The 14,358-nt window shown below is 50.7% G+C and overlaps 1 protein-coding gene across 1 annotated transcript in view; it reads right to left on the bottom strand.

Moving 5' to 3' along the window:
• Positions 1 to 12,675: 12,675 nt before the first annotated feature.
• TRAF4 (TNF receptor associated factor 4) overlaps positions 12,676 to 14,358 on the bottom strand; it is an 8,753-nt gene continuing 7,070 nt past the window's right edge. The window contains exon 7 of the mRNA XM_015827768.1: positions 12,676 to 13,655. Within this exon, the coding sequence (XP_015683254.1) occupies positions 13,023 to 13,655 (633 nt within the window). The 3' untranslated portion in view covers positions 12,676 to 13,022. The remainder of the gene's footprint in view (positions 13,656 to 14,358) is intronic.

A 14,358-nucleotide genomic window follows, 5' to 3' on the forward strand; every position in this document is an offset into this window, starting at 1 on the left:
ATTGCATTTATATCCCGCCCTTCTCCTAGTGGACTCAGGGCGGCTTACAGCCAATTAAAAACAGAACAATCGATACAAATCTACAAAATTTAAAATCAATTAAAAGATATATTCAATAGGCCTATTCATATTTTAAAATTAATTAAAAACCAATTTAAAATGCCCCCCCAAGGTTACCTGGAGGTAAGACGGGCAGCCGATAAGCTTCATAAATGAATAGAGGCAGTCCTTGACTTACAACACAGCGGAGCCCGGTGTTTCTGTTCTGTTTTTTATGGCATTATTTTTGGTAGGTTGGTCTGTTTTTTCTCTTTGTGTAAAGACAGATGCAAAGTTAAATACTGTAGTTCTGCTTTCCCCCTGTTGCTTGTCACCTTTTTGCCACTTTCCCCCACTAATGGACCAATCGTTTCCTTCACTTTTTTCTTGTTTTTTACATGTTGAAAGAAGCTTTTTTTGTTATTTTTGGCTTTGGTCGCAAGCCTTAGTTCATTTTGAGCCTTGGCTTTCCTCACTTCATCTTTGCAGGCTCGGGCTATTTGCTGATATTCTGACTTAGTTATGCGCCCCTCTTTCCACTTTCTATACTTGTCCTTTTTATCTTTCAATTTGTCAGAGAGGTCTTTATGCAGCCATGCTGGTTTCTTTTGAGAGCTGTTATTTTTCCTCTTTGTTGGTATTGAGCTAGACTGGGCTTCTATTATCTCACTTTTCAAAATTTCCCAAGCTTCTTGCATTGTTTTCCCCTGGAGGATTCTCCTCCATGGAATCCTTCCCAAGCCCTCTCTGAGTTTATTGAAATTAGCTCTCTTGAAGTCCAAGACTCTAGTTTGACTGTGTTCTATTGCTTGTGCTTCCATAATGTTGAATTCCAATATTGCATGATCACTTCCTCCCAGGGTTCCTATGGCTTCAACACCTTCTATCATTTCATCTCTGCCACTCTAAAGCCGCAGGGGACATCCCGTCTCAACAGTCACCCATGCCCTTGTGACTTCCCGCCTGGACTACTGCAATGCTCTCTACATGGGGCTTCCCTTGAGGAGCACCCGGAGGCTCCAGCTAGTTCAAAATGCGGCCGCGCGGGCGGTGTTGGGAGGGACCCGTCGCTCCCACGTCACGCCGCTTTTGCGCGAGCTGCATTGGCTGTCGATAGCCTTCCGGGTGCGCTTCAAGGTGCTGATTATTATCTTTAAAGCGCTCCATGGCATCGGACCTGGTTACCTTCGAGACCGCCTCCTGCCACAGACTACCCCTCACCGACCTGTACGCTCCCACAGGGTGGGTCTCCTCAGGGTGCCGTCGGCCAGACAGTGCCGGCTGGCGACCCCCAGGGGGAGGGCCTTCTCGGTGGGAGCTCCCACCCTCTGGAATGAACTACCCCCAGAGATCAGGGTGATCCCGGATCTCCCTTCCTTCCGCCGCGCCCTCAAGACATGGCTATTTAAGCTGGCAGGACTGGCCTAAGGGGTAATTTTTAGTTGGGTTTTAAAATAATTTTTAAAATAACAAAGGCCAAATTAATATTTCCTTTTAATTATGTTTTTAATGGTAGTATTTTTGTATTTTTGTATTTGTTTTTATTAGGCTGTTAGCCGCCCTGAGTCCGCAAGGAGAAGGGCGGGGTAAAAATATAATTAAATAAATAAATNTAGTTGAGTCATGAAACGTCTGCAAGGAAACAGCCCAGCTCAAGTGCCTTACTCCACCCTGAGCTATGAGTATTCTCCTTCCTTGGCCGCTGACTGTGTTGGCGCCCGCGTGGCACCCTGGCGCCACCTTCCTCGCTTGGCTTCTGGCTGAAACGTGCCAAGCAGCACAAAGGTCCTTTCAGGTAGCTCCCCCTCTCGGCCCCCCCTTCCTCCTCCTCCCCCCCCCCACCAACCTGCTTCCTGCCAACTTGTGCAAAACACGTGACTCGCTGAGCCTGGCGGGGCCTCCCCAGAGCGGGTGCCAGGAGGAGCAAAGGAAAGCCTGACATAACACACACACACACACACACACACACACTCCTCTTTGCAGGGCAGCCCCAACTGCACAGAGAGTCTTTGACTTACGGCCGCTGATTTAAGGACTACTCAAAGTTAAGGGTGGGGAAAAGAAGTGACTTATAACAGGTCCTCACTTTAGGACCGGCGCAGCGTGTCCATCAAAATCCGGGCGCTTTGCCACCCGCCTGCATTTGACAAGGGTTTGCAGCGTCCCGGGGTCACACGACCTCCGCAAACAGCGAAGCCCGTGGAGGAAGCTGGTTTCGCTTAAAGACCACACGATCTGCTTAACAACGGCGGGGAAAAAAGCCATAAAGTTGGGCGCGACTCCCTTAACAGCTGCCTCACTTAGCGACAGAAATTCCAGCCCCATAAGCCACAGCCGGCAAAATGGGTGCCTTTTCGGACCCCCCACCCCACAGTGGACGCTTTTGCTTCTGCTGGCCTTTGGCTGTCTCGATGCCAGGCGCTCCTAGACCTCATGAAGGCCCGCCCGGGAGGTGCGCGACAGCTTGGCCGCCTCCTGTCGCAGTTTATAGGTAGTCCTCATCTTACGACCCTCGATCGAGCCCAAAATTTCCATTGCAGCTGAGAAGGGGCTTTCGTCCCATTTTGTGACCTTCCTTGCCACAGACACTAAGTGAATCGCTGCAGTCGTTAAGGGAGTCGCACGGTCGTTAAGCGAAGCTGCCTTCCCCCTTAACTTTGCTCGTCAGAAGGTCCCAAAAGGGGAACCGCGCGACCCCGGGGGGACACTGCCACCGTCGTAAGTACGCGCCAGTGGCCAAGCAACCTGAATTTTGATCCCGTGACCCTGCGGAGGCTGCAACGGTCGTAAGCGTGAAAAATGGCCCTAAGTCGCTTTTTCCAGTGCCGCTGTAACTTCAAATGGTCGCTAAACGAACTGTCGTAAGTCGAGGACCTGCCTGTATACTCCCTTTTTTCCAGTCGTGACAGCCACCTCAAAGGAGCCTCCCTCCCTGGGTCCCTCGGGGGCTGCACCCACTGGGCCGCGCTGTGCCCACTGCCCCCCCCTCGGTGCCCGCCCCAGCCGGGAAGACAAAACCGCTGAAGCCCTTAAAAGCTGCTTTCGGAGGGCCAGGCTGGCGCGGGGATCCCCACCTGGGCGAAGCCGTGCCAGCTCGGATTGTTTTTCCGCTGGCAGCTGGCTCTGCCCAGGTGCCAGGAGGGCCTCCAGGGAGGGTTGGGGGGGGGCAAACACCTGTGCCTAGATGTGTGCCCAGGGGGGTCTCTTAATTCCACCAGGCGCCCAAGTATCGTCTCACAGGCCGAGCTCGGGTTTCAGGCGCTGCCAGGCGCTCCCGGTCGGTTTTGCAGTCCGGAGAACAAAGGACGACGGGCTCAGGGCTGCCTGCTTTTGAATTTTATTTTATTAAGGTTTTGCCAGCCTTGGATCGTTTTTCTCTTCTTTGCCCTCCTAAGCCCCCCCCCCTCCAAGGTTACCCGGAGGTAAGACGGGCAGCCGATAAGCTTCATAAATAAATAGAGGCAATCCTTGACTTACAACACAGTGGAGCCCGGTGTTTCTGTTCTGTTTTTTATGGCATTATTTTTGGTAGGTTGGTCTGTTTTTTCTCTTTGTGTAAAGACAGATGCAAAGTTAAATACTGTAGTTCCGCTTTCTCCCTGTTGCTTGTCACCTTTTTGCCACTTTCCCCCACTAATGGACCAATCGTTTCCTTCACTTTTTTCTTGTTTTTTACATGTTGAAAGAAGCTTTTTTTGTTATTTTTGGCTTTGGTCGCAAGCCTTAGTTCATTTTGAGCCTTGGCTTTCCTCACTTCATCTTTGCAGGCTCGGGCTATTTGCTGATATTCTGACTTAGTTATGTGCCCCTCTTTCCACTCTCTATACTTGCCCTTTTTATCTTTCAATTTGTCAGAGAGTTCTTTATGCAGCCATGCTGGTTTCTTTTGAGAGCTGTTATTTTTCCTCTTTGTTGGTATTGAGCTAGACTGGGCTTCTATTATCTTGCTTTTCAAAATTTCCCAAGCTTCTTGCGTTGTTTTCCCCTGGAGGATTCTCGTCCATGGAATCCTTCCCAAGCCCTCTCTGAGTTTATTGAAATTAGCTCTCTTGAAGTCCAAGACTCTAGTTTGACTGTGTTCTATTGCTTGTGCTTCCATAATGTTGAATTCTAATATTGCATGATCACTTCCTCCCAGGGTTCCTGTGGCTTCAACCCCTTCTATCATTTCATCTCTGCCACTCTAAAGCCCCAGGGGACATCCCGTCTCAGCCCCCCCTCCCCTCCCCTCCTTCCATCTGTTGCGAATTAGAGGAGCAAGGCGCCCTTCAATGCCACATCAAGCTAATTTGGGGGGGGGAGTTTTCCTGTCCTTATGCAGCTGCTCCCTGAGCTGGCTGGTGGGTCTGGAGGGAGTCTAGTTTCTCTCTTTGTGGGTGTGGGTGTGTTTGTGTGGGTGTGTTTAACAAAAGGCCTAGCAGAGCCAGAGACCGGTGTGAAAAGAAGCATCAGCCTAGACCAGTGATGGCAAACCTTTTAGAGTCCGAGTGCCCAAACTGCAACCCAAACCCCACTTATGTATCGCTGGGTGCCGGGTGGGTGTGGCCCACCAGGTGTGGCTACGGTGGTCGTGGCAGATGGGTGGGTGTGGCCAGGGTGGGCGTGGCCAGCTCAATGTTGCTCCTGGGGAGGGACACCTGTGGGGTCTGGGCAGAGTTGGGGGAGATCCAGGGGGTCTCTGACGGGTAGGGCGGTGGGCAGGAGGCTCGTCCTGCGGGGTGAGGCGAGGCAGGGCGGGGGTGCCATTGTCACAGGGCAAGGTGAGGCAGGGCCTGGGGCAGCTGCTGCCTGACACCATCAGCACCCGCACACAGAGGCCAGCGAGCGCATGGGTGCTGGGATGCATCCAGCCATGTGGGACCTCAGCGAGTTAGCGGGCGGCTGGTTGAAGAGGGACGGTTGCCAGCTCCGGGGCATGGCATGCGTGCCCACAGAGAGGGCTCTGAGTGCCACCTCTGGCACGCGTGCCATAGGTTCGCCACCACTGGCCTAGAATCCCTACGTAGCCACAAAGTCCAGCCGGCTGGTGTGAATTCCATTGACCCTGGTCAGACTCCAAGCGGTCAGCGAACCTTCACGGGAAAACATTCCTGGGCAGGGTCTTTTGTGCCTGACAAAGAGAAAGGAATGTGGGAAAGAGAAAAAGATGAGGAAAATGAGAAAGAAGGAGAGAAGAGGGAGGGAGGAAGGAAGGAAGTGAGGAAGATTGAAAGAATGGAGGGAGGGAGGGAAGAAAGGAAGATTGAAAGAATGGAGGGAGGGAGGGAAGGAAGGAAGGAAGGAGGGAGGGAGGAAGATTGAAAGAATGGAGGGAGGAGGGAAGAAAGGAAGATTGAAAGAATGGAGGAAGGAAGGAAAGAAGGAAGAATGAAAGAATGGAGGGAGGAAGGGATGGAAGGAAGGAAGGAAGATTGAAAGAATGAAGGGAAGGAATGAAGGGAAGGAAGGGAGGGAGGAGAGGAAAAGAAAGGAAGAGAAGAACTGGCGGAGCCAGGGAATGGAGTAAAATGAGGCATCAGCCTAGAATGCCTACCAGCTCGGGATTTCAATTCAGAATCATAGAATTGGAAGGGACCTTGGAGGTCATCTAGTCCAACCCCCTGCTCAGGCAGGAAACCCTACACCATTCCAGACAAATGGCTGTCCAGCCTCTTCTTAAAAGACTTCCAGTGTTGGAGCATTCCCCGCTTCTGGAGGCAAGGAGTTCCACTGGTTAATTGTTCTGACACAGTCCTTCAAAGAGGAATCAAGGTCCAACGAAGAGAGGAACTAATCAAAGGTAGGCAACGAAGAACAGGACGGAAGTCCGAAAAGAACTCTTGTTTAACTGGGGGAGGAGAAGAAACACCGTCGGGGGGGGGGTTTATAACTTTCCGACGGTAATGCAGTGGGGCTCAGGAAGAAAAGTAATTTGAATGATCTGGATCCCAGTTCCTGCAGCCGTCCTTTCAGCCTCCTAATCACCTTCGTTGCTCTTCTCTGCACTTTTTTTTGCACAATGCCATTTTCTTCTGCCTCGGTGAGAGCCCCCCCCGATTGCTTCCCCCCCACCAGCAATTTCCTGCAAGGTTCAGCCGAGGAGAGGGGGAGGACCCCCCCCCCCAACTGGAGGGAATTAGCTCCTGTCCTATGGACATGTGGGTCAGTGATTAAAGCAGAGGCTAATGCCCGCATGCTGGGCGGAGAGATGTGGGGGGAGGAGAGAAAAGATGGGATTTCACTCTTAATCCTCACTGCCCTGCTGTTCCCCCCCCCCTGGTCCCCCCCCAGGCTGAAAAGGAAAGTCAGCGGGACCGAAAGCTAGCTGAGATCCGTCGACTTTTGCACACCGGTGACCTTTCAAGGGTGGCATCACCGCCGGCCTTCCTCCCCACGCTGGGCACCCCAGCTGCCCCCTTTGCCAGCCTCCCCCCCAGGCAGGGGGGGGGCAAAGAGGCCTAAGGCTAGCCCAGCCCCAGAGCCAGGGCCCTGGTGAGAAAAAAATTCAAAAGGAGAAACGCTTCCGAAGGGCGTCCGGTGGAGTTGAAACGAAGCAAGCGATGCAAAATTTAACACAGGATAAAAAACAGAGCAGCGGGATTCGAACCCGGGGGGCGGAGAGCCCACCTGAGGGGTTTCCTGCTATTTAAAAATCTCCTTTCCAGGCATAAAAAGATGTACATTTCACTGGGCGCTTCTGCTGTGGAATAAAATTGGCGGGTTGCAAAATTGTGAAGTCGGGGGTCTTCCAACGTGGCCCTTTTAGGACTTGTGGACTTCGACTCCCAGAATTCCTCAGCCAGCGTAGGACGCTGGCTGAGGAATTCTGGGGGTCGAAGTCCCCAAGTCCTAAAAGGGCCACGTTGGAAGACCCCTGTGTTAAGTCAACTCCTTTAGATTTTTGGCTAGCGAGAATCTAACCGGCCTCCCCAGCTACAAAGATTCTGTGGCTGGGAGGGAAATCCTGATTGGGGAAAAAAAATATGCATTTGCATAGTATAATATTTAGTCAGAAGAAAACAGAAGCTGGAGCAAAATTAAAACATCTTGACATTCCAGAATTTCCGTGAAATGTAAATCATCCTAGACTGAATATCTACTGCAAATAAACTACTGCCATATTAGTAAAAAAAAATACTTTTTTTTTTAAAGGATTCCATTAACCGAAAAAGGCACAAAAAGTGAAGAGTCTTAAACCATGGCATTTCCCCCCTCTCCACAAAACAGCTGGATAGAGGGAAAGTAGGATACATTAAAATAATAATAGATTATTTATATGTATAACTGAGTTAATTATATTGATATTATTCGAATTGTATAAGTACGATTTTGTTTTGATTAATTCATGGCCTTGCCACCATGTTAAATAAAAACCAATAAAAATTTTGTTGAAAAAAACAACAAAAAAAAAAAACAACAGCTGGATAGAGGCATCTGTTCTAGATATGTGCCCATGTCCCATTCCGTCCTATGTGTCACCACCAAGAAATACTTTGAGATTTAAATCAGGCAAAACAGTCTTGGATCTTATCAAACATTGGACCCAAATTATTATAAATCAGTCAGAACTTAGCATCTGTAAACTTGAAAAGTTCATCATCAATAGTGGAGTATATATGTCCCTCACTGCTAAGAAACTCAACAGCTTTTTTGAGCGTTTGTAAATTAATATTATGCAACTGAGATTTCAGATCATGAAGAATTATTCCTTCAGTTGTCATGCAGCTTTTAATCAAATTCATAACCTGACTCTGGTGTGGTGTAAGGCCATGCATTGTCAAGGAATCATTTCCTCCGGCATTTGACATACTGCTCGTCTCAAATACACCAAAGGACTGAGGTATCTTTGAAGATTGGAGCGTGTTACTTTTTCTGAGGATCATGTGTGCGTTGACAACTTCAAGCAGATGGCCAAGGCAGTTTAACCTAGTGGTGAAGCCCCCAGGCTAGAAACAGGGAGACTGTGAATTCTACCCCCCCCCCCCACTTAAGGTATGAAAGCTGGCTGGCTGACTTTGGGCCATTCACCAGGCGATGGCGAGTTCTAGTCTAGATATTATTGTCTACCTCCTCCCGTTTCTTGGGTTTTATTAGGCTTTTTTTCCCCAACAAGAGCTGAAAAAGAAACAACTCTGTAATGAATCCTATCTAGAAGAACCCTAGAGCTGGGAGGGACCTTGGAGGTCTTCTAGTCCAACCCCTGCTCAAGTAGGAGATTCTATAACTTTCCAGGCAAATGGCTGTCCAATCTTTTCTTAAAAACCTCCAGTGTTGGAGCACCTACAAGTTCTGGAGGCAAGCAGTTCCGCTGGTTAATCGTTCAAACTGTCAGGAAATTTCTCCTGAATTCTAGTTTGCTTCTCTCCTTGATTAGTTTCCATCCATTATCTATCTATCCTTCCTTCCTTCCTTCCTTCCTTCCTTCCTTCCTTCCTTCCTTCCTTCCTTCCTTCCTTCCTTCCTTCCATGGAATAATAGAATAATAGAGCTGGAAGGGACCTTGGAGGTCATCTAGTCCAGCCCGCCGCTTAAGCAGGAGAACCTACACCATCTCAGAGAGGTGATTGTCTAGTCTTTTCTTAAAGATCTCCAGTGATTGGGCACCCACGATTTCTGGTGGCAAGCTGTTCCACTGGTTGATTGTCCTCACTGTCAGGAAGTTTCTCCTTAATTCCAGGTTGCTTCTCTCCTTGATTAGTTTCCAACCATTGTTTCACGTCCTTCCCTCTGGTGCTCTGGAGAATAACATGACCCCCTCCTCTTCTTTGGGGCAGCCCCTCAGATACTGCAACACTGCTATCATGTCTCCCCTGTTTCTTCTTTTCTTTAGACTAGCCAAACCCAATTCCTACACCATCTCAGACAAGTGGCTGTCCAGTCTCTTCATAAAAACCTCCAGTGATGAGAGACCCACAACTTCTGGTGGCAAGTTGTTCCACTGGTTGATTGTCCTCACTGTCAGGAAATTTCTCCTTAATTCCAGATTGCTTCTCTCTTTGGTCAGTTTCCATCCATTGTTTCTTGTCCTGCTTTGGAGAATAAGTTGACCCCATCCTCTTCTTTGGGGCAACCCCCTCCAATATTGGAACACGGCTATTGTGTCTCACACACACACACACACTCAATCCTTTTTTTTATTTTCTCCCCGATTCCACATTTTTGAAAAACTGGTGCCCGGAATGACACAAAGCATTTGAAGTCAGAACCGCCGCTGGGATCTAAAAATGGCATTTCGGCTGAAAATGCCACAATTCCTACCCCCCCAAAAAAAGCCAGCCTTCCCCAGTCCCTGCATGCCTATTTGAGGCTTGATCCCCAAGGGAAAAAACCTTGCATACACAAACACACACACACACACACACCCCTCTTAAATGTCACAGCTATTTTCAGGCCAGCTCAGGAGAGTCTGGTGCAATCCGGAGAAATCCAGAACGTGCCCCAACAGAGACCTTTGCCAAGCAGCCGACTCCGGTGAGCTTCCGGTTCGTCCTGGGAAGGGGAAAAATTTAAATTTTCCTGCTACCTGGCCTGACTCAGGAGAGGCGTCGGCCTGGCTGACTGGCCTCGATGGTGGTGGTGGTGGGGAGAAGCAAACCCCAAACATGCAGAGAAGTTGATTTGATTCCCCAGGTGGCAATTCTCCATCACACTCAAAAGATATTATTTCCATTACTAAAGACCGGCAATTATTCCTTTTAACGGTCCGTGACTAACCTGGCAGAGTCAGGTATCAAGTCAGCCATTGGCCCAGGCCACGAGCTGAGAAAATCACTGGGGATTTTTAAGAAGAGGCCGGACATCACTTTTCTGAGATGGTGTAGGTTCTCCTGCTTGAACGGGGGGGTGGGGGGGGTGGACTAGAAGACCTCCCAGGTCCCTTCCAGCTCCTATTCTATTCTGTTCTCTATTCAATTTGATTCTATATTCTATTCCATATTCTATTCTATTCTATTTTCTATTCTATTCTACATTCTATTCTACTCTATTTTCTATTCGATTCGATATTCTATTCTATATTCAGTTCTATTCTCTATTTTCTATTCTATTTTCTATTCTATTCTCGATTCTATTCTATATTCTATTCTATTCTTTCCATATTCTATTCTGTTCTACATTCTATTCTATTCTACATTCTATTCTTTCCATATTTTATTCTATTCTATTCTATTTTATTCTACATTCTATTCTATTCTTTCCATATTCTATTCTATTCTATTCTACATTCTATTCTATTCTTTCCATATTTTATTCTATTCTATTTTCCATATTCTATTCTTTCCATATTCTATTCTATTCTATTTTCCATATTCTATTCTTTCCATATTCTATTCTATTCTGTTCTGTTCTGTTCTATTTCTATTTTTCTATTTCTATTATTTCTTATTTCTATTATTTCTATTTCTATCTATTCATTCGAACCCAGTCCTCTTCTGGTGCTTTGCATGCTCCATGCTCCAGCTGGAGAGTGTTTCCCATAAATGTTTACAGCACGAAAGAGACCCTCATCTCCTACACTAGGGGGTCAATATAGGCCACCCCCACCCCAGTCTCCAGCACCCAAGCAGGGCAGGGGCCTCCAGTGACCCTGGGGGCAAAGATCCAACAATTTGCCGCAAAACCAGCAAAACCTGCTTTGTGTGGATAGCAGATCCTCTTCCAGATTGTCCCTGCTCAAACAAAGAAACAGACAGACAAAAAAAAATCAATCTCGTCTTACGTGGATTGCAAAGATCGAAGCTCGGCCACGTCACACCTCTTCAGGGAAACGGCTCTTCAGTGGCCCCTGGTTGCAACTGGGGTGGGTGGGCCTCCCCCCCTTTGGTCCCCTCAGCTTCCCTTCCTAGAGGTGGGCTGCAAGGTGGCCAGGGAGGGGTCTCCTGCTGAAATTAGCCCCTACGATCCCATAGTAGTATCTCGCAAGAGATTCTTTGCAATCTTTGAGAATTGTTTTACTGCTCCCTGATCACAATCCTGCAACCCCAGGATATGGAGATTTGGGGACCGGGGGGGGGGGGGAGGAAGCCTGGGAAGCCTCCCCAGGGCACAAGGGTTGTCTGGGTCACAACTTGTGTGGTTTTTCTCGCAGGAGAAACGCTCCAAGGGCTGGGAGATAATTCAAAGTTTCCGGGGCTAGGAGATTTTTTTTTAAGAGCTGCCCTGAGCTGGAACCGTCCCTGCCCACGTTGGAGGGAGAAGGAATCCAGAGAACGCAGCCACAGGGAGGGGAAATGCACACCCAGTCATTAAAAGACCCAAACATATATATATGTGTGTGTGTGTGTGTTTGTGTGTGTTTGTATGTGTGTGAATGCCTGGAAAAAACACCAAAGACCCACAGTAGTTCTGGCCTTGCACCTCCGTGGGAGGGTGGGAAAACGGGGTGGTGGTGGGTGGGAACAAAGGGCAGCCCCTGGAATTGGGAGCTCCTGAAAAGAATGTGGGATGCACCACAACTGCAACACAAGCCTGCAAGGAGGGGGGGGGGGTCACCGGCAGAGGGGATTCATGGGCAGAGAAGTAGCACTGATGACGTTACCTAGTTGGGTCACGAAACGCCTGCAAGAAAATCACCAAGATGAGAGAGCAGCGAAGACCCCCCCCCCAGTCGTCGTCCTCTTCCTCCTCCTCCTCCTCCTCTTCACCTCCCCTCCCCTAACACTGACGTCGTTCCCTAGTTGGGTCATGAAACGCCTGCAAGAAAACCACCCAGCTCAGAGAGCGCCTAAGATCCCACAGTTCTCGTCCTCCTCCCTTCTAGCTCTGATGATGTTCCCTAGATGGGTCATGAAACGCCTGCAAGAAAACTACCAAGCTCAGAGATCAATAAAGACCCCAGAATACTCTTCTCCCTCCTCTGCCTCTTGCCCCCTTCATTCCTTCCTCTTCCCCTCCTCCTCCTCCTCTTCCTCTTCCTTCTCCTCCTCCTCCTCCTCCTCCTCCTCTCCACAATCCCCCCTCCCTTCTAGCCCTGATGATGTTCCCTAGTTGGGTCATGAAACGTCTGCAAGAAAACCACCCAGCTCAGAGAGCACCAAGGACCCCACAGTCGTCGTCGTCGTCGTCGTCGTCCTCCTCCTCCTCTACTCCACAAACCTCCATTTCTGGGCAAGATAGACCAGGCAGTTTAAAACCAAATGGGGGGGGGATTTCCTCCCTGCTCCCTCCAAATTCCCAGGAGGAGGAGAGGAGGACATGGCTGAATAGCCTATGTTGTGTGTGTGTGGGGGGGGGGGGCTAATCCTGCCCCTCCCCCTCTTTCTGGCAGGGGCCTTTGTGCCACAGCTGAGACGTGAGGCCACCCATCAATCAAGCCCCATTAATAAATACAAGAAATGGTTTATTAAAAAGACAGAAAAAATGTAACTCCGAAAAAGGGAGACAAGAGTAGCGGTTGCGGCTACAGCTGGTGGGCAGCTCCCCCCCACTGGCAGAAGGACCCCCACCGGGCAATAATATGGCTCTTGAGTGATGGGCAGGGGGAGCTCCACCACCCCTCCACACCGGTCTCTGGACAGGTCCAGGACAGCAGTCCAAAGGTGGGCCCTAAAGGAAGAATTGGGGAGCTGGCTTTCAGCCCCTCCCCAGCTGCTCCCCGGAAAGGGGGGGCAGTGCTCATAGGGGCACCCTGCACATCTGGAAGGCCCTGATCCGGTCTGTACCACCACCACCCCTTGCCCAGCAGGCTTCCTGACGTTGCCCAGCGCACGGCTGGTATTTGCAGACCCCAAAGGGTGCTTGGGAGAAGATGGGGGGTCCCAGAGGCAGCCCAGCTGCTCCCGGGAAGAAAGTGACCCCCCCCTCAAGCCAGGCTGGACTCGGGGCCCGAACCTGCAGCAATTAGCACCATTTCAACGAAGGGAGGGGGGGTCAACCCGAAGCAGAGAGGCGGGTCAGAAAAAAAAGCATTATCAGAAGCAGAACTGTTCTTCCAAAGTGGGGGAAACCCGGACGGTGGGGGGGGCGTTCACCCCCAGCACCCCTCGGTCGCTCGGTCTTCCTCCCCCTCAGGAAATGATCTTGGGGGGGATCTCCACCGAGGCCTTGATGAAGACGGCGTTGTCGCGCACGTAGTTGCGCTTCTTGATATCCTCGTGCGAGATAAACTTGGGGTACCCGAAGCCCAGCAGACTCTCGTCCAGGGAGGTGCGCCCCGTGCCAGGCTTCTGGAAGTTTTTCCAGGCGGGGTCCGGCAGGAAGGTCTCGGTGATGTGCTGGGGCTTGGAGAGCGAGGGGTCGCTCTGGTCCAGCAGCGAGAAGGTGACCCGGTAGGCGAAGGGCCACTCCAGCAGGTTGTCGTACTGGCCAGGCAGCACCCGGATGTAGACCGAGAGGTGGCTGCCTTCACCGCTGCCGTTGCCGTTCAGGAAGACCGACACCTGCAGCCGGTAGCCATACCGGTGGGTGTAGAAGGGGGGGCTGAAGGACTCGTAATTGCTCCGCAGCCGGGCCTCCTGCAGCTTCCGGGCATAATCGGCGATCTTCCAGATTAGTACGCCGTCACTGCCCACCGCCAGTTCCTCCACCTCGCGGCGCAGCTCGACCAGCTCCTGCCGTTGCCGGGCCACCAGTGCGCACATCAGGCCCAGGTGCAGCTTGGTGTTCTCGTCCAGGTGGCGGCCCAGGGACACTTTGGGGCACTGGGGGAGGAGAGAGACGGCGGTGGCTAGAGGCGGCCGGGTGTGCAGAGACGCAGCGCCAGGTTCCCCTGGAGGGATCCGGCACTCCTCTGCCTCTGGGCTTTAGCTTGGTGCGCACACAACCGAAGTGGGTGTCTCTGCCCCAAGCCAGACAACACTCCCCCTACCATCTGGTGGCTTGCCAGCCTTGGCCACGGAAACCCCCTCCCGCCTGCTCCTCCAGAGACGTGGCACTACAGTGGGCACAGCAGAGCGCGTTTCCACATCCTGCTCTCCCACGGGAACAAAGCAGAGCAAGAAGTCGGGGGAAATTGAAATAAAAATGGATTCCGTGCCGAGGTTCTGTTGTGAGTCCGTGCCAGCCAGTGGACCCGGCAGCTGAGTCTGGGGAATCAGAGGAGGAGGAGGAAGAGGGGTTTGGAGAGCCATCAAGAGTCGGAGGGAGGCTCTGATGAGTTACAACACTCACAATCTGATGAAGAGCCTGGCCCCTCCCATCGTGGTCAGGATGAGACACAGCTGTATGGGGAAGATGAGTCAGACTCTGACTCACAGCTGGAAGTCATTAAAGACACACATAAACAAAGGCAGTTAACTAGAGCAGGACAGAGGGAGGCCATGGGGCGACTCCAAGGACGGAGGAGAAGGCATTGAGAAGCCACACCTTGGGGCTGCTTAATAAAAAGGGAAGGTCTGGGCGGTG

The sequence above is a fragment of the Protobothrops mucrosquamatus genome, unplaced genomic scaffold (assembly GCF_001527695.2).
Source record: "Protobothrops mucrosquamatus isolate PMUCROS unplaced genomic scaffold, P.Mucros_1.0 scaffold3939, whole genome shotgun sequence".
NCBI lineage: Eukaryota > Metazoa > Chordata > Lepidosauria > Squamata > Viperidae > Protobothrops > Protobothrops mucrosquamatus.